This window comes from Cyprinus carpio, chromosome A25, assembly GCF_018340385.1.
Source record: "Cyprinus carpio isolate SPL01 chromosome A25, ASM1834038v1, whole genome shotgun sequence".
NCBI lineage: Eukaryota > Metazoa > Chordata > Actinopteri > Cypriniformes > Cyprinidae > Cyprinus > Cyprinus carpio.
Genome location: NC_056596.1, coordinates 10,243,341 through 10,262,889, shown reverse-complemented (window position 1 = coordinate 10,262,889; position 19,549 = coordinate 10,243,341). Strand labels below are relative to the sequence as shown.

Genomic DNA, 19,549 nt, shown 5'->3' with positions numbered 1-19,549 from the left:
ACTGCAAACTGCATACACTGTCAGTACATGCTTATACAGTATGTTATTATGGCTAATAAAATAAGCAATACAGAAAGAATATAGCGAAGTAAATAAAGAGATGTTTACACAGCACATGCCTATACGCACCTGTAAGCAGCTGAGGAGGGCAAAGAGGTAGTGGAAGGACAGCACATCACTGTTGACTGCCATTAGACCCAGCAGCCAGGTGGCGCTGATGAGCAACAGGACGAGGAAGGCCACTCGAAGAGAAGAGCTGCACAAGACCAAATGAGAATTATGAACAAGATTTGGGTTAACCTGCTTCAGGTCATTTGTGTTTCAGTATTGCTCAGCTTGACCTTTAAGCTTCCTCACTGTACTTACATTGCTCCTGACTTTTCTGTTTGTTGGCACCGTCCACATGAGGCTTTGGCTGCCAGCACAATTAGGACTATATTTATCTGTTAAATAGAGGTTTGTTTTTCATTATTTACTCAAAACCAAATTAATCATTTGGGAGATGGAAAGGAAAGCAGCATTTCCACAGTGTTCAACAAGATTAAAATACACCAACTGACCAGCACTACAATGGAGATCGGTCCTGTGATGCTCCAGATAAGAGTGTCATAAACAGAGAGCCAGCAGAAATCAGGGTTTCCATAACCCTGAGGATCCAAACCCACAGCCAGACCTGACAAGAGACAAATAATCAGCAATGGTTCACAATCAAGATGTGAATTCCAGGGGGTCTGTGTGGTCAGTGTTCGGTGAATTTTGAGTAAATCTTGTGAAGAAAATAAATGTTCTTTTATTGTCAGCAATATTTATGTTTTTGAAAGAAGTCACTTGTTCAACAATGTTCAACAAGGCTACATTTATTAGTTAAAAAATATATCAATGTTTTGAAATATTATTACAATTTAATATAACTGTTTTCTATTTTAATATGTTAAAACATAATTTATTTCTGTAATGGCAAAGCTACATTTTCAGCATCATTACTCCAGTCTTCAGTGTCACATGATCCTTCAGAATTCATTCTAAAAAGCTGATATGGCACTCAAGGAACACTTTTTTATTATTAATAATGGTGAAAACAGCTTTATGTTTTTTGTGGACAATGATACATTTTTTATGAATTATTTGATTAATACAAAGTTCAAAAGAACTGCATTTATTTGAAATAAAAATCTTTAGCAACATTTTATTCTTTACTGTCAATTTTGATCAGTTTGATTAAACAAAACATAATAAAAAAACTGTATATTACATACATTTTTGAATGGTAATGTATTACATATACAGTGTATCTACATATATAGTGTATATAAAACATATTAAATCCACTGTATATTTTATAAATAATATAATAATTGTGTCCTCTAGAGCTGTCTTAAGTTTCATACCAGTGATAATAGCAGGAATGCCCCAGCCGATGGCGTAGTAGAAGCGCATGTGGCCCTGGTTGATGTTACGCATCTCAGTCAGCATGCGATAGATGTGCAGCCCCTCCACAAACATCCAGGCAAATGCGCACATGTATGAATAATGTAGCAGAATGGCCACAACTGTACATACAAACTACAAATCAGACAAGAAACAGGTTTAGTATTACACACAAACAATAAATAAAATAAAATAATGCTGTTGATATTATAATCTAAAAACTCTCCCAGCTGCTCACCGGACTGTCGGTCTGATTGATGCCAGTGAGGAAGATGAGCTCAGAGAGGAAGATGGCAGCAACCAGATTCTTGTGGATGCTGTGTAGGTTGGAGCGCAGCTTGCGAAGAATGGCCAGCAGGAGGAAGGTGATGAGGAGGGCCACCAGAGAGGCGGACACTGTCGTGTAGGTCACCACTTTCAGTGGAAGAACATCACCATGCTATGGACAAGATGACAGTGTTCAAAAACCAGTTAGCTGGCTGTATACTAGCAAAAATCCATATAAACCAAACTAGCTGGCTGTCTTACCTCTCGTTTGGAGATGTCCATGAGGACAGCAAAGCTGGTCAAGTGGTTGCACTGGCAGCTGATGTGAGTCGAGTTTCTGAAGACCAGCTCACAGCCTTTAGAAGACCAGGCACCTCCACCAGCAACCCTATCAAATAAGAGCAGGAGGAATGACAAATCAAAACAAACAAATATATAAAATTAAATTATTTTATAATCACAGCACAAGCAGAGATGGGTTTCTTCTGGCCATATTTTAAAAAGAAATATAATCTATTGTTTCGTTAAGGACTCACGGGATAGAGTGATTCCAGTAGACGCACACAGGTTTGGTCCTCTCGTGGGTCTCCAGGAGCCTGAAGTTTAGGGTGATGGGTTTTTGGAGTGGGGTGAGGAGAGGTTCTCCGTCCCTGTGGACCACCACACTTATTACAGGTGTGTTGATGACAGGACGAGTGGGCAGTCTGGGGATGTGTAGAGCACCAGATAAGAAATAAAGGACCAGGAAAAAAAATCAGTACCGTATTGGTTATCTGCCAATATTTTAGATTTTTTTTTTTCTAATCTGTATCGGCTCATATTAATGGAAGCCCAGCATGCAAGAAAAAAATGCTTTGGTAAATCATAACTATGGCATAAAAATTAAGAGATGCTTATTCATTATTATGATATAAAATGTAAAAATTATAGCACAAAAAAGTCGTAATATTAAAAAAATACTTAATTGTTCTTGTTCATTTGCTCTATTTTTACATTTGGATTACCTTTGCCAACAAGTTTTAAAGTTCATCTTTCAAACATCTTTACCAAATCTCCAAACAAATATAATTTTTTCATACTGTACATTATAATGTTTATATATATATATATATATATATACACACACACACACACATTATGTATGTTTATATATATATACACACACACACACACACACACACACACACACCACACACATACACACACATATATATATATATATATATATATATATATATATATATTATATATTATATATATATTTTTTTCTTTAATTATAACATCTCTTGAACAAGGAAATCTATGTAAAATCCCAGGCTGAAGTGCTACCTAAGACTGCGTCGGTCCGGATCATAACTCTCTGGAAGGAGTTGACCCAGAGACCTGTAGATCATCACCATCACAACAGCAGGTGGATCGGGTTGTTCTGCATGCCGTCTTTTCTTAATAGATGATGTGAAATCAACATTATCTGATCCACCCATACTGATGAAAGCCTCAGTTGGTTCAATCTTGGCTGGAGGCTCTGTGGTAAAAGCATCTATAGTGTATAAGACATAATAAAGTTTAGTATTAAGTTGAAACATTGCACATTTCCATTATATTACTGATAATATAAAGTAAGAACCTTTGGTCTTTTTTGGCATGGTGAGCAGGTTTGGGAACACAACAGATGACTCTAGCTCTTTTGCGAAAACCTCCTTGACTTCCTGAAATCGCGGAATTTTGTCTTGGTTTGCAGTAGAGTCCAGAAAATCTAATGCAACAACTGGTTGTAAAGAAAAACAATATATATTTTTTATATCAAACACTCAAAATTGAGCAGAGCAGATGCTACAGGATGGAGAACCCGATACTAACTCATGTTGTCAGTGACGATGGTGAAGGGTCTCAGGTAGGTCTTCCTCATGTTCTGTACCAGAGTGTTGCCGTACTCCTCAAAGTGGTGCAGCAGATGTGCCGTCCCGCCATCAGAGCGCTGTATCTTCTGCCAGTGCTCCTTGTTGATCGGGTCAAGGATGGCACTTCCAGCTTTAATGATGTTCTACCACAACAAAGAAGAGTAATGTTCATTAATACTAGACTATAGCTATCCACTGTGGTTTCAAAATAAAATTTATGTACATTAATTAATTTATAAAATAACTAAAAAAAATAAAATAAAATAAAATAAAAATTAAAATAGAATAAAATTGATAAAATAAAGTTAATTTAAAGCCATGGGAACTGAATGTGTCTGAGAGTACAACAAGATCTTTAAATTGCATACATATACTTGATATATTTAATATGATGGTTTACATGCTTTCAAACTGGTTAAAGCTGGTCATTTATAGTCATTAGCTGGTTCAACCTGGTGTAGATGGTTGAACACATAGATTACCAGCTGGTAAGGTAAAGACCATCTTGATTAAGACAGTTGGAGCTGGTAGGTCATCTTGGACCCATCAGATTAAACTTGAATATGAATATACTAAAGTCCTGTTAGATTCTGGAAGCATATGCGAAGGTATTTGAGGTCTATACCTTGTTGAAATCGGCATCATGAGTGGCGGTGAGCTCAAAACCCTGCTGCAGACTCTCATGCTCTAACACACTAGCCAGCAGTTGGTAGGCCGTCCTCACGTCATTCCCAAAGAGACGATCCGTGTGGTAAGTGGCAGAGTGCAGAAGGCCCGCAAGGCTTTTTGATTTTTCTCCATCCATTCGAGAAGCATTAGCATGAAGATCCTCACACTAAGTCACACATGAAGGAGAAAACACTGGTCACTTCTAGGATTGTGTAAGATAAAGTATAATATTTAATAGTCAATTGTACAATTTCTTCCATAACTACAATTCCAACTTGAATCAACCAGCAGAGTCACAAACCTCTTTCTTTAGCTTTGAAAAGCTGAGGGAAGTGCAGTTGAAGAGCTCAGGTGGAAGCCAACCTTTATCATCGCTGCAATGACTAACACCTCCTCCCAAAAAACAAAAAAAGAATAATTAATAAAAAATTAAACAACAATTATAAAAAAAAATAAAAAAACCCATATACAACTATACACTACCAGTCAAAGGTTTGGACACATCTACTTCACTATTGTTTCAACATTTTTTTTTTTTATTAAAGAGAAATCTTAAAAAGGGACAAAAAACAAAATAAAATATAATATGGCATTTATGTTGGGACTAAAATATTTATGCATATATATATATAGTTTTATAGTGAAATCCATTCAGAGGTACAATTATATATTAAAATACATAAATTATATGAATATAACTGTATATTTACATTAACATGAATAGAATTGTCTACAAAGATCAAAAGTTTCTAATTAATTAGGCCCAATTATATAAATATAGCTGTATATTTATAATTATAAACTAAAAAAAAATTAATTGTAATAAAAACAAAGATTATTTAAATATGTTTTGCAAGAAAACAATTCTTAATTTCAGTCTTTCTACTTCAAAATTTTACATTTAATTCAATGTGTTACTTGCCATTTTGTAATTCTGTAATATTTTTTTTGCAATGATTTGTGAAATTTACCAGCAATTTCTATGTGAAAAGAATTTTCAGATTCAGGAAAGTGTGTTGATTGTTCATTTAAATTCTTGATTTGGTTAAAGAGAGAATAAATCATCTAGACTCACCACTGGATTCTTTAGGGCAGTTTGTGGCTGCAGGGCCACCAAACATAGTGCGGGGCCACCAGATACCATCTTCAAAGGCTTTGGGACAACCATCATATACAACTAGATAACAACCAAATAGAGTGTGAGTGAGGAAAAAAGGAAAAACAGATGGCATTTAGTGCCATTAACAAGGCTTGTTGCTATGTCTTAATGATAAGACTTTTTAAGGAGCCACAGATGTCCATTATTTCCTCACAGTCAGTACAGATACTCCACGCTGTCATGAAAGCAGTCTGCTCATGACTGGACTGTATTGCACTTACATTTCATCATACTGTGAATGCAAATGTAAGCTAAAATTGAAGACAGCTTTTATAATTTTGGCCTTATTTATTCAATTGTCCAAGATGTTGTGAAGCACTTTGAAAGCAGTTTTGAAATAAGGCTGACAGCAGTTAACTGATATCCTGGCCAGTTGACAGCACACATACCCACACATCCGCCAACTGTCACCTCTGCGAAGGGGTTGTCACAACGGTTGCACTGACGACCCACCACACCCATCTTACAGGGGCACTGGCCCGTTACAGCATCACATGTCCGGGAATGCGCTCCAAGGTGAAAACAATCGCATGGGTAGCAAGTGTCTGCACCAAGAGGCCGAAAGTAATTGTCCTAAAAAAGGAGGGAGAAAATAATGGTATTTTGTGAGCATGAACTAATTGCAACCTCACAATTCTGTTTTTTTCTCTCACAAATGTTTATATATCACAGTTCCAACTTATTTTCTCAGAACTGCAAGTTTATATTTAGAGTTAATTCTGACTTTATATGTCGCAATTTTAACAAATGTAGACAGTATTATGAGATATAAACTCAGAATTCAGAGGAGAAAAGTTTGAATTGTGAGATAAAAAGTTACAATTATTTTTTAGAATTTTTCTATCCTGCGGTGGAAACAAGCTTTCATAGATTAAAAAGTATAAGAATTTTATTCAGCAAGCATACATTAAATCTGATGCATTAAATTTGTTTAAATGCTGAAAATTCAGCTTTGCTGTGAGAGTAAAAACATTGTACCTCAAAATATTTTAAAATAGATTTTAACTGTAACAATATCTCACAATATGACTGTTTTTGGTGTGTTTTTATCAAACAAATGCAGTCTTGGTGAGTATGAAAGACATTCCATTATGCAAAAACTCAAAAAAAAAAAAAAAATCTAAAAAATCTTGCCAACTTCAAACAATTATACGACATGCCACATAGTTCAATTTATGAGAAGGGTGACTGTTGGATAACAACTAGAAGTCAATGGTTTCCCTTGAGAATCTGGAGCATGCGATCACATGTAGTTTACCTTGCAGCTACACTCTCCTGTGGTTTTATTACAGTCCCTTTTGAAGCCTTTGCTGACATCGCAGTTACAGGGCCCACAGGTCGGGTATCCCCACCAGCCGCGAGCACAAGGTTGGTCCCCTCTGTGTGTGTGCGCAAACGCCAAATTAAGAGTGAGAAAGAGAGAAAAATAAAATGTGCAATAGTGCCTAGCGAAAGACATTTTCATCTTCAAACTTCACAGAATGAGACTCAAAACAGCTTATATTGGGGACTGAGACTGATTGGAAGTTTGAAAAGTGGAAATTGGACATGAAGTTCTGTTGTAAAATCAAAGCAGTAGATTCCGACTGCAAGGCAAACATGAAATTGCTTGTGTGAAAGCAATACATCACTCTAAGCTCGCTTCCTTTGTGATCATTTAAAAGAGAATCTTTTCATGGTAAAAGGAAAGAACAGAAACTAAATCATTTCAAAAACAGACTTGTTATTTTAGTCTCTTTTCTCCACTCATGGATTTTTTTTTCTTAATTTTTGTAAGAGTTTACACATTGTTTTTGTCATTATTATTTTATTTATATTATGTAAAATGACATACAATTACATTACAATCTGACTAAAAAATAAAAATAAAATAAAATACACTTTTAAAACTTAAGTGTTATTTATAGTTTATCTTTAATGGATGAAAGTCTGGCTAAATAATTCCAGCAGTTGCATTATAAATAAAACCCTTACAGTGTGGGCGTCAAACACATGTGGAATTACCAGAATTAAAGGAAACACCAGAATTTAAGGATCATTATAACAATACCGTCACAAACATCTGCTATCACAGCTTTCGCAACTTACAAACCTTGGCAGTTCATGAAACAGACCATCAGACAATAAAGCTGTTGTCAGTCAGCATGTTTCAGCAAGTACCAAGCTTTAAATAAAAGTCCAGAGATTTTCTTAATCCTAACCAAATCTAGACATTAAAGGCTCGTTCAGCCAAAAATGAATGCTCTGCAATTATTTCCAAACTTCTATGTCTGACTTACTTTCTTCTGCAGAAAACAAAATAAGATATTTTAAAGAACGTCCCAGTGTTTTTTTGAATATTGAATGAAAGTCTGTATGGACAAAAACAGTTAAATCATTCTTCATAATATCTTTTTGTTCAACAGAAGAAATAAAGTTATGATTTGTCATCACATGAGGGTGAACAAACGATTACAGAAATGTCATTTTTGGGCAAACTATATCTTTAAATGCTGATGTGGACCCTTTTTTAATTTTAGGGAATGCAAAACGGTACATCTGATTGCTTATAAAACTATCAGCACATCTTTGTTCAGTGAGCTGCATGATTTGAGGCAGCAGTCATGTATGAAAAACAATTTAGGATGCTGAATTTATATACCTTAACCTTAGTATGAGCAATATGAATGAATGAATCTAAGCGACTGAGAGATACTCACTTGTGCTCACAGTACTGGCCATAGTAATTGTGTCCACACTCACAGCTGTAGCCACGTGTGATGCTGGGTTTACGAACACAGGAGGAAATGTGTTCGCAAGGGTTCAAGAGACACGCATCCACACAGTCCCTGCCGAAATAACCTGGGGAAGAGAGAAAGAGAGTGTGTGCCACAGATTCATAATTCTTAAATCATATACAAAGAGCTCTAAAAGTCTTGTTTTGTTACGAGTTTGTTTTTTTTTTATTACAAAAGACGTTTTAGATTTATTTTATTGAGTGACAATTTGAAATTATAACTGTACTTTTGCTTTAAACTCATTACAATTTAAATGTGGTCTCAAGCTTTTGCACCCCACTATATAAATACTCTAAATCTTTTTGTCCTTTAGTAGCACTATTGGTGTTACCTGGCTCGCATACACATGTGTAGGATGCCCAGTTGTCCGTGCAGCGGCTGTGAGATGGACACAGGTTGGACTGACAAGCATCAGGTACATTACATCCGTCTTTCGCGCGGATTCGTGTTGCAAGCCGTATGTTGATGTTGGCAGTGTTGGTGGAGGTCTCACCCATTCGCAAACCCTATGAGATGACCACATGATGTACCCGTGTGAATAACACAATACACACCTTTAAACAATGTAAATGTGTGTGTATGTGAGTATACCTGGATGCACCCAGTAAATCCAGCCTGCACAGTGCCGTTTTTCTTAAGGAGTCCACCGATAAACAAGTTCCTCAGTTTAAGCCCGGGCAGCTCATTACCGATCTCTACTGTCCTCTAGACATCAACACAATATCAAAAATATCTTAAACTCATGTTTTCAGAACCCAAACCACATGCCTTTATGTTTCTTCATCTACTGTAGGAGCACTTTGTTGTCCCTGGGGTGATTTTATTAAACTAACAGATTCCACACATTTTATTTCTTATTCATATTCACATGAAACCTTTTTCTGAAAACTTTTTTATGCCATCATCATTTATTTTTGCAGCAAAATTTTATGTATAGACTTTGTTGTTTTAACCTTCTCAGACCTAAATGATCTTAAAATAGGAAAATATATAATAAAGTATCTATAATAATACTACTACTAATAAAATATACACAGAAGGTGAAAAAAAACAAAACATTTTAATAGGTATTCTGTTTTAAAAAATCCTTTATATCATGAATTTTTTTATGCAAACTTAATGTATATGTGAATTGCTTCCATGCATAATTTTTATTATGCATCATTTATGATAAAAAACATAGTTATGTCAAAAGTGAAATATTTAATTGTTTTATATGTCTATATAGTTTTTACTCATTTTAATTTCAGTTTCAGCTTTAGTTATTTTAGTAAATCAACATAAACTAATAAAAGAATGACAATGAGAAATGCTGCACTGGCAGTCAGATGAAATAAAATAAAACAGTTTTTTTATTATATTTTTTCAGTTAATGTTCATTTTATCTCAAGTAATAGAAAGGTTTTGTAACTGTTAATATCTACTAAATATCCAAAGATTTTCAAAATATAATTTCCACCACAGAAATTGCTGTTTAGCAACAAAAAATGGCAAAAATGACAAAATTCCCCCGTGATGCATGTATGTCCAATGTTAGAGACTGGTAGTAGACAAATTAAATAAACTAAACAGTATGAAAAGTTTAAAATTTGTGTTTGAAGCAGATTTACGTGGTCTATAAATAAATACTGAGATCATTTACCTGAAACATGCCATAATCCAAAGACACGAGAGCAATATATTTGATGTCTTTGCCATCTTTTCCACTCTTGAGCTCGACAAGCACATGGTGCCATTCACCGTTATCCACAGATACCTGAGGAAAATCTAAGAGTGCCACACGTCTGACCCCCAGAAACACCTGGAACCGAAGGTGTCTGTTGTTCACCTGGAAACCCAAAATAAGATGCTGATAAAACAAATTCCAATCTCATTCATCTGCTTTATTAAAGCAGGCATATCATGGAAAACAGGATTGATCAAAGTAAATGACTGAAACACAATTCTTACCATAAGACTAATCTTGGAAAACTCTCCAGCACTGGCCTGTAGCAGAACACCTGTGCTTTTTCGGGTGCGAAACATAAGACCCATGTACCAGGGAATAGCAATGGTGATATCAGTCTCGCTCCATGACACCAACGCGTGACCATCAAAATGCAGAGGGGCGGGCATAACTGTAGAAAGAAGACCATCAGACAGTTTATATGACATCCAGACTAAACAAAGTTGTTTTATTAACTGAAGTCTGTTGAAGTAAATAAGCGCCACTTGATACTTTGACATTCCCTCCTGTCCTGAGGCCCAGATAATCACTATCATTCGTGCACGGAGGAATGTTTCCCAGTCATCCAGGAGATTTCTTAATCAGCAATGCGAAACCAGTGTCTTCAGGGCAAATATTTTACTTACTTTATGTGAGGGCTGGACTAATGGAAATGACAGTTGTATATCTTAGACCCAGCCCTGGGAGTGTGACAGTAATAGTGGTGATACTCATAGTTGGGTCTTCTCTTCAGTTTTCCTAAATTTTAGACCTACAGCAGAGAGGAAGGTTTTCAGTGTCCTTTTTAGAGTCCCTGATCTCAGTTTGCTGTAGTTGCATGTTAAAGAGTAGCCTGAATGGTCTTCAAAACATCTGCTTTTGTATTTAACTGAATAAAGAAAGTTATTCAGGTTTGGGGTGACATGAGGGATTTAGATCTACTTCCGCTGGCAGTATTATGACTTTTATGTACTTTTGAAGTCTTATAACATGGCATGATCCTTCCATCCAACTGATAAGCAAAAATAAATAGAAAATGCGGCTCCAACTGGGTTTCCCTGCAGTGAATTAGGTCAAACTAAGCTCACTGAAAATGAAAAAAGCCATTTGCAACCCCATTCGTGCTTTCAAATCTTCACTCACTGTTAAGAGGGACTCTTTGTGATTAATGCACTTACTCAAATAGGTTTAGAGTGCAAAAAGATTGTGATATACAACATGTCATTTCCTGTAGAAAGAAGGAAGGAAGGATGGACTGACAGACAGACAGACAGACAGACAGACAGACAGACAGACAGACGGTCGGACAGATAGACAGACAGACAGACAGACAGACAGACGGTCGGAGATACAGACAGACAGACAGACAGATAGACAGACAGACAGACAGACAGACAGATAGATAGATAGATAGATAGATAGACATATATAAAGAAATAAAAACAATGTTAACTGCTAAGTATGAGTCATTGGATTTGTGTACATGTTGGTATTTCATGAAGACCAAGGGAAAATCCAGGCAAAAGATGGGAGGCGTGTCTATGTATTTGTGTCCATTAAGCAAAATTAAAGGAAGAATGATTTACAGAATAGAGTCGGAAAGAGAGGATTATCTTACCATGTTCACAGTTCTTTCCTCCGTAGCCTAATGGGCAGTTACAGGTGTGGGTGTTCCATCTATTCACACATACGCCTCCATTCTGACAAACAACCTTGCTACAATAGTCATGTTTTGCTGCACAACCTGAATAGAACGGGAAAGTGCACTTTAAATATTAGGGTTGGAGTTTGACACCTTAATGGAGAGTTACAAAAGAAAAAAAAACATTCTTAAAAAAAAAAAAAACAGTTCTATGAAAAATTCTCATTTAAAGAGGGCATATGCACATTTTTTCCTGTTATTTATGTTAGGTTGAGGAGGAAGTTTTGAGTTTTAAAAGTTAGAGTTTAATATTATAGTACTTTAAAATCCAGTATTTAAAAAATTCAAAGAAGATTTGATTTGTCACGATATGAACCCTACAGTTTCTAACCTGCTGAGGTGCCATTGTTGGCGATAAAGCTGGCCATGTCTATGGGCTTGCTGTCGATAGTCAGGTTCCTAATGCAGCCCACAAAGTCTCGCTTCTGTACAGGGAAATCCTCAGGGAGGTTTGGAACGCCACCCAGGAGTAGAGGTCCCGTAAGATCCAGTGACCTGCACACACATACAGAGAAAGATCCCTAAAGCCACAAACAGTCCCAAGCATTCTCCATTATAATGCTTAACACATACTGTATAAGGTTCATGTGCGTGCAAACCTGAAATATCCAGACCTTGAGGCCCATTAAGCAGAAAACAGACGACAATGTGTTTAGTGGCTTTTTATTGTACGTCTTTTTGTCCTTTAAAAAAGAGAACGCAAAATCCCCATTCTCTCACCCCTCATTCATTTCCTTTTGTCTTTTAACAAAGATAAGGGCAGGATGACGCATTGCACTTTTGGGTGAACTATTCCTTCAGCATTGCTCTTACAACCCAAACCCCCCCACCCAAAAAAAATACATATATATGAAAGTAGACAAAGATATATATATATATGTATGTGACCCAAAACATAATCAGATTTTCACGCAAGTCCTGAAAGTAGACAAAGAGAACCAAATCAAACAAATGAGGCAAAAATATTTTCTTTGTCATTTATTTATTCAGGAAAATTATTCAATATTACATATTTGCAAGTGACAAAATTATGTGACTCTCTAGGATTAGCTGTTAATTTGAAGGTGAAATTAGAGTCCCTCTGTTCGGAGGTGTTTTTAATCAGTGAGATGACTATCAGGTGTCAGTGTGTGCCCTGTTTTATTTAAAGAACAGAGATCTATCAAAGTTTAGTCATGTTTGTGGAAGTGAATCATGGCACATACAAATGAGATCTCTGAGGACCTCAGAAAAAGAGTTGATGTTGTTCATCAGGCTAGAAAAGGTTACAAAGCCATCTCTAAAGAGTTTGGACTCCACCAATCCACAGTCAGACAGACTGTGTACAAATGAAGGAAATTCAAGACCACTGTTACCCTCCCCAGGAGTGGTCCACCAACAAAGATCACTCTTAAAGCAAGACATGTAATAGTCTGCGAGGCTGCAAAGGACCTCAGGGTAACTTCTAAGCAACTAAAGGCCTTTCTCACATTGGCTAATGTTAAATTTCATGAGTCCACCATCATGGTGTCAATGACAGAGTTGAAAGTAGAAAGACACTCTAAAAACAACATTGCTGCCCATCTGCAGTTTACTAAAGATCATGTGTACAAACCAGAGGAATGTTGGAGAAAGGTTTAATGGACAGATGAGACCAAAATAGAACTTTTTGGTTTAAATGAGTAGCGTTATATTTGGAGAAAGAAAAATACTGCATTCCAGCATAAGAACATTATCCCATCTGTGAAACATGGTGGTGGTAGTATCATGGTTTGGGCCTGTTTCGCTGCATCTGGTCCAGAGTGGCTTACCATTATTGATGGAACAATGAATTCTGAATTATACCAGCAAATTCTGAAGGAAAATGTCAGGACATCTGACCGAGAACTGAATCTCAAGAGAAAATGGGTCATGCAGCAAGACAACAACAACCCAAGCACACAAGTCGTTCTACCAAAGAATGGTTAAAGAAGGACAAGGTTAATGTTTTGGAATGTCCATGTCAATGTCCAGACGTTAATCCAAGCAAACAGTTCATAGGAGGAAACCCACTAACATCACAGAGCTGAAGCAGTTCTGTACTGAGAAATTGACTAAAATTCCTACAAGTCAATGTGCAGGACTGATCAGCAGTTACAAGAAATGTTACCTGCAGCTACTGCTGCAAAAAGGGGTCACGCCAGATATTGAAAGCAAAGATTCACATACTTTTGCCACTCCCATATGTGTAACACTGGATTATTTTTCTCAGTAAATAAATAGAAAATATTTTTGTAGCACTATATATATAAGAGGGATCATTCAAAATGCATGTTATTTTTTATTTAGCACTGACCTGAATAAGATATTTCACATAAAAGACTTTATACATATCGTCCACAAGAAAAAATAATAGCTGAATTTAAAAAAATGACCCCGTTCAACAAAAAAAAGTTTCCAGGTTTTTGCATTTGACAGAAGCAAAATGCAGTTATTGCCCTTCTTTGCCAATTTTATCTTTAAATAATATTTTTTTTTCCAGTATTATATGCTAACATCTGGCAGCAATGATCATATCCATCATTTACAGGTGCATCTCAATAAATTAGAATGTCATAGAAATGTTCATTTATTTCAGTAATTCAACTCAAATTGTGAAACTTGTGTATTAAATAAATTCAGTGCACACAGACTGAAGTAGTTTAAGTCTTTGGTTCTTTTAACTGTGATGATTTTGGCTCACATTTAACAAAAACCCACCAATTCACCAATCTCAACAAATTAGAATATGGTGACATGCCAGTCAGCTAATCAACTCAAAACACCCGCAAAGGTTTCCTGAGCCTTCAAAATGGTCTCTCAGATTGGTTCACTAGGCTACACAATCATGGGGAAGACTGCTGATCTGACAGTTGTCCAGAAGAAAATCATTGACACCCTTCACAAGGAGGGTAAGCCACAAACATCCATTGCAAAAGAAGCTGGCTGTTCACAGAGTGCTGTATCCAAGCATGTTAACAGAAAGTTGAGGTGGAAGGAAAAAGTGTGGAAGAAAAAGATGCACAACCAACCGATAGAACCAGCAGCCTTATGAGGATTGTCAAACAAAATCGAATCAAGAATTTTAGTGAACTTCACAAGGAATGGACTGAGGCTGGGGTCAAGGCATCAAGAGCCACCACACACAGACGTGTCAAGGAATTTGCCTACAGTTGTCGTTTTCCTCCTGTAAAGCCACTCCTGAACCACAGACAATGTCAGAGGCGTCTTACCTGGGCTAAGGAGAAGAAGAACTGGACTGTTGCCCAGTGGTCCAAAGTCCTCAAAGTTTTCAGATGAGAGTAAGTTTTGTATTTCATTTGGAAACCAAGGTCCTAGAGTCTGGAGGAAGGGTGGAGAAGCTCATAGCCCAAGTTGCTTGAACTCCAGTGTTAAGTTTCCACAGTCTGTGATGATTTGGGGTGCAATGTCATCTGCTGGTGTTGGTCCATTGTGTTTTTTGAAAACCAAAGACACTGCACCCGTTTACCAAGAAGTTTTGGAGCACTTCATGCTTCCTTCTGCTGACCAGCTTTTTGAAGATGCTGATTTCATTTTCCAGCAGGATTTGGCACCTGCCCACACTGCCAAAAGCACCAAAAGTTGGTTAAATGACCATAGTGTTGGTGTGCTTGACTGGCCAGCAAACTCACCAGACCTGAACTGAAATAAATGAACTTTTCTATGACATTCTAATTTATGCACCTGTACATAAAAGGCAGTCAGATTAAGAAAATAATCACAGAAGGGTCTTGAAAAAAGAGAGAGAACCATTAGAAAATAAAATGTGCAGAGCTATTAAAAAGAGTGTGTTTTATTTAGAACATTATTTTGTTATTTCTGCTTTATTGTAGCCAGATATTATGTGCTTTTGTATTTCAGCATCTGGGCTTCACATTGTAGTGGACTGCAGTGCAGTTCATCTACAAATCATATTGTGATCCATAAATCCATGCAGATCTGTGGGTTTATGGGTCAGCACTTACTGCGAGCATATGGTCTGACCCCAGCAGTGGCATTTCAGAGGCTTTACAAACCATATCTCCACTTATCTCAGATGGAGCTTCACCACCTCATACTGCTCTGTTCTCCACACACACAGACAATTAGCCTACAATGGCAAATCCCAGCTGCAGATAAGCCGGAGTGTGGTTCCATTGCAGAGCCTATAAAACTGGTTTGACATGAGACAGAGGGCAGTTTGGTGGAGATTAGGAAAAAAAGATGGAGCTGAATGTAAGGGGAGTAGCAGAATGCTGTGTAATCTGCTGTAATGATCAACTATTCAACACCCAATAGTAGTTAGCGTGCCTTTGTGTGCTCAAGTTCCTCTGTCCTGTCACACACTGTTTCAGTGAATGATATCATGCCCTGAGGACTTTAGAAGGTGGAAACATGAATGAATGTTTGAGACGGAGAGAGTGTAAGGAGAAAGAAACAAATAGGGAGAGTACAATTTGTTAGGTAAGGATCACAACAAACATCTCAAGTCAACATGAAATCGCAAATTAGACTAACTAAAAAATTCCATGAAATCAAAACAGTGTATTTCCAAAACAGCTAATGACACTGTAGGTATTTCCCCACCCAAACGCTCTATTTCAGAAGTTTTTCAACCCAGAAAATTATGCCAACCGAGAAAAGAAATCTGCAGTCAACATTCAATTTTAATGATATCTTTATTGGCGGCTTCAATAAATGCTTCCTGTCTTATTGTGCATCATTTATTATTTATTTTTTGTTATAAATAAATAAACAAGTACATACATTATATAAAAAGCATTATTAGTATCAATAATAAAGTATCATTATTATAATTGATAATAAGATATATTAATATTCCTTATAATAATGAAAATCATAACTCTTAGGTATTTTTAATATTTAAATAATATATATGTGTGTGTACTGTGTATATATGTATATATTAATACACATACATACATACATACATGTATACATTTAAGAAATTATGTAATATATATTTATATTTATATATATATAAAAAATCATTTACATATATATACACACACATATAAATATTTCTTAAATATATACATGAATGTGTGTGTATTTATATATTCATATAAATATACACAGTACACACACATATCATGTAAACACAAACTTGGAACTTTGGACTCGATTAATCGTGATTAATTGTTTTTACATCCCTAATTTATTTATTTAAGTAAAATAGAACAAAAATATATTTTTTAATATGAATAATATATATATATATATATATATATATATATATATATATATATATATATATATATATATATATATATATATATATATATATATATATATATATATATATATATACACACACACATATTTTTTTCTTGTTGAATATCCTGCTTCACTTTTAAATATGCCACACTATGGAATGAAATTTAATGTTGACAACTTGACGGGGTAAAATTTTTCCAGTCTTACCGGGCATGATTTATCAAGTTTTATTTTATTTTTTTTTTAAGTTATTTGTAATAAAGTCATTTTAAATAAATAAATAAATTATTATTATTGTTATTTTATTTCTTGTTGAATATCCTGTTTCACTTTTGAATACAGCATACTGTAAAAGCAAAATGAGATGTAAAAGATGTTTGATGTTGACCTGTTTGGGTATCACAGGCCAAAATGTTTCCAGTCTTACTGTAAGTTTATTTATTTTTAACAAACAAACAAAAAAAAAACTATGAAATAAATATTTGGTATTATTATTATCAATAATAATGATTTTTATTGTTGAAAATCCTGTTTCACTTTTCAGTATGCCACATTAAGGAAGTAAAATAGGTTGTAAAAGCTATTTTATGATGATTGTAGGAAAACACGTACTTCTTTTGGCCTGTTTGGGTGCCACGGGCTGCACAGCTGTAGTTCCCAATCTGTCCCCCGAAACGCAGAGCCATGGCCACATCACAGTCATCAACGGCAACCACAGCCACCTTTTCCTCTGAGGGGCCATACGGGATGCCAAGACGCCCTACATTGGGTGAATAAAAACAAATAAAAAAAATGATAAGCAACTTTCATTCAATGATTTTGATTACAGCTAAAATTTTGTTATGTGACAGAAAAAATAAAAGTTAAATAAGTATTTTCTAGTAAGTCTAGTGTAAAAATGTTATTCAAAGAATCATTATTTTTCACACTGAAAATGCTTTTTTATACAAGAAAATATATAGATGCTTTTGTACTTTAAGGAAGGAGGTCCCTCACAAGGAGATCTGTTTTTTTTAGAAAACCCCTAAAGTAATGTAATGGCAATCACACATATGTCACCATTAAACAATGGTCTTAAATCTTCTTCTTACAGTAAATCCTGGCTAAGAAACCCAAAGTTAGTGGATCTGATCAGCATTTGTGAGTTTGGAGATAATAGGTCTTGTTTGTCTGTAATCTCTGACACACAACATGAGATGATTGTTTACCACTCGGTGACATTCTGTGGCTTTTTCAGTTCATCTAATTGGATTATGTCAACGAGACGCTGGCACAGAGGAGATACCAGACAAAGAGAGCTCATCATTTTATGCAAAACCTCCCCAGAGACCCAAATTGTTTCCACAACACAGCCAAAATTTGTATTATCATCTGGCAACACCCTTCCCCCACGCAAGAGGTTTTTCAAATTTTCTCAGCTCATTAAAATTGATTTTGTGGTGCGTATGATGTGCTGAGCTGCTCTTTGATGTCTGCCCTGTGGTGTTAAAAAATGTGCAAGTGACAGTTGAACATCACTCGCTCCTGAAGACAGTTCATTACAGGGATGTGGTCGCTCACCATTCAGACCTTATGGCCAATAGAGAGTAAACAGAATAACATTTCTAAAGTGTTTGTCAAATGATTGCATAATAATAATAATAATAATAATAATAATAACAATAATAATAATAATAACAATAACATTATTATAAGAGTGTTTCTGACTATAAATCAAAGGAATAATTTAATAAATAATAAATTACTGTAAATATTTAAACTGTATAATAATAATAAAAACAGTAATTATTATTATTATTATCAGTGCTGCTGTCAATTAAGCAAAGGGATAATTAAAATACCTAAATAATAAATAAATGTTAATACTTCTATTTAACTTTGCATAATAATAATCTAGAATAATAATTAAATAACTGTTTTTAAATAAATAATATTTTATACCGTATTATAGTAATAATATTACTATAAATAAATAAATATTAGAATATTTCTATAAATAAATAAATATTTATATTCCACTTTTATATTCTGCTAAATAGAAGGATGAGTTTCACTGTATGTATGCAAACTGAAAGATTAATTTTCTTGTTTTTAAAACTATGAGGGCACTCGGACTGATCCTTTTCTCCTTTACTAACTTTTGACTAAAAATTCACACATTCATAAATTAGATGTTAGTTTTAATATTTCTCTTAGTTGCTGCCAGACAGCAGAGATGAAGAAGGGAATGTGAGTAGACTGCTAAACTGGGCAATTCGTCAGTGTGAAGCATTCCTACACCCTGACGCACATGTCATGGAATAAATCCAACTGGTTAAGGCCTAAAGCCAACTGTTCAGTCAAAAACAGTCATATAGCTTTAAAAATGCTGTGAAAACCTAGTGAAAAAATGGTTTGAGACGCCTTTTAATAGACATAAAACCATCCAAGTTTCAAGTTTCTACTGCTATTAAAGTGCTATTACCATTTTCATCAAGTGCACGACAATCTGTAAAGAAAAACATGCTGAAAACTAAGCATAAGATTTTTTTCCTTTCCAAAATGTGCTATAGTCCTAAAATCTGTGATCCATTTTAGATAGGAAAAAACAATGACAGTAAAATAAATTTTATTATAAGGCAGAAAATATACATTCTGTTTGGGGTCAGAGAAACCCTAAAGACATTGTAATAGCTAAATGAACTGGTCTTTAATGATTTTTCTTAA

General features: G+C 35.3%; 1 protein-coding gene across 1 annotated transcript in view; it reads right to left on the bottom strand.

The window, feature by feature from the left end:
• The window catches only part of LOC109056204 (cadherin EGF LAG seven-pass G-type receptor 1-like), a 47,304-nt gene that overhangs the window by 4,148 nt on the left and 23,607 nt on the right, over window positions 1–19,549 (bottom strand). The window contains exons 6-28 of the mRNA XM_042715411.1: window positions 17,456–17,613; window positions 11,940–12,103; window positions 11,525–11,650; window positions 10,152–10,318; window positions 9,844–10,029; window positions 8,793–8,906; window positions 8,533–8,707; window positions 8,124–8,265; window positions 6,683–6,803; window positions 5,814–5,997; window positions 5,341–5,442; window positions 4,567–4,658; window positions 4,222–4,431; window positions 3,556–3,739; window positions 3,323–3,463; window positions 3,025–3,235; window positions 2,232–2,399; window positions 1,957–2,083; window positions 1,667–1,867; window positions 1,389–1,563; window positions 561–673; window positions 367–443; window positions 130–256 (exon numbers count right to left, since the gene is read on the bottom strand). Of these exons, the coding sequence (XP_042571345.1) occupies window positions 130–256; window positions 367–443; window positions 561–673; window positions 1,389–1,563; window positions 1,667–1,867; window positions 1,957–2,083; window positions 2,232–2,399; window positions 3,025–3,235; window positions 3,323–3,463; window positions 3,556–3,739; window positions 4,222–4,431; window positions 4,567–4,658; window positions 5,341–5,442; window positions 5,814–5,997; window positions 6,683–6,803; window positions 8,124–8,265; window positions 8,533–8,707; window positions 8,793–8,906; window positions 9,844–10,029; window positions 10,152–10,318; window positions 11,525–11,650; window positions 11,940–12,103; window positions 17,456–17,613 (3,465 nt within the window). The remainder of the gene's footprint in view (window positions 1–129; window positions 257–366; window positions 444–560; window positions 674–1,388; window positions 1,564–1,666; window positions 1,868–1,956; window positions 2,084–2,231; window positions 2,400–3,024; window positions 3,236–3,322; window positions 3,464–3,555; window positions 3,740–4,221; window positions 4,432–4,566; window positions 4,659–5,340; window positions 5,443–5,813; window positions 5,998–6,682; window positions 6,804–8,123; window positions 8,266–8,532; window positions 8,708–8,792; window positions 8,907–9,843; window positions 10,030–10,151; window positions 10,319–11,524; window positions 11,651–11,939; window positions 12,104–17,455; window positions 17,614–19,549) is intronic.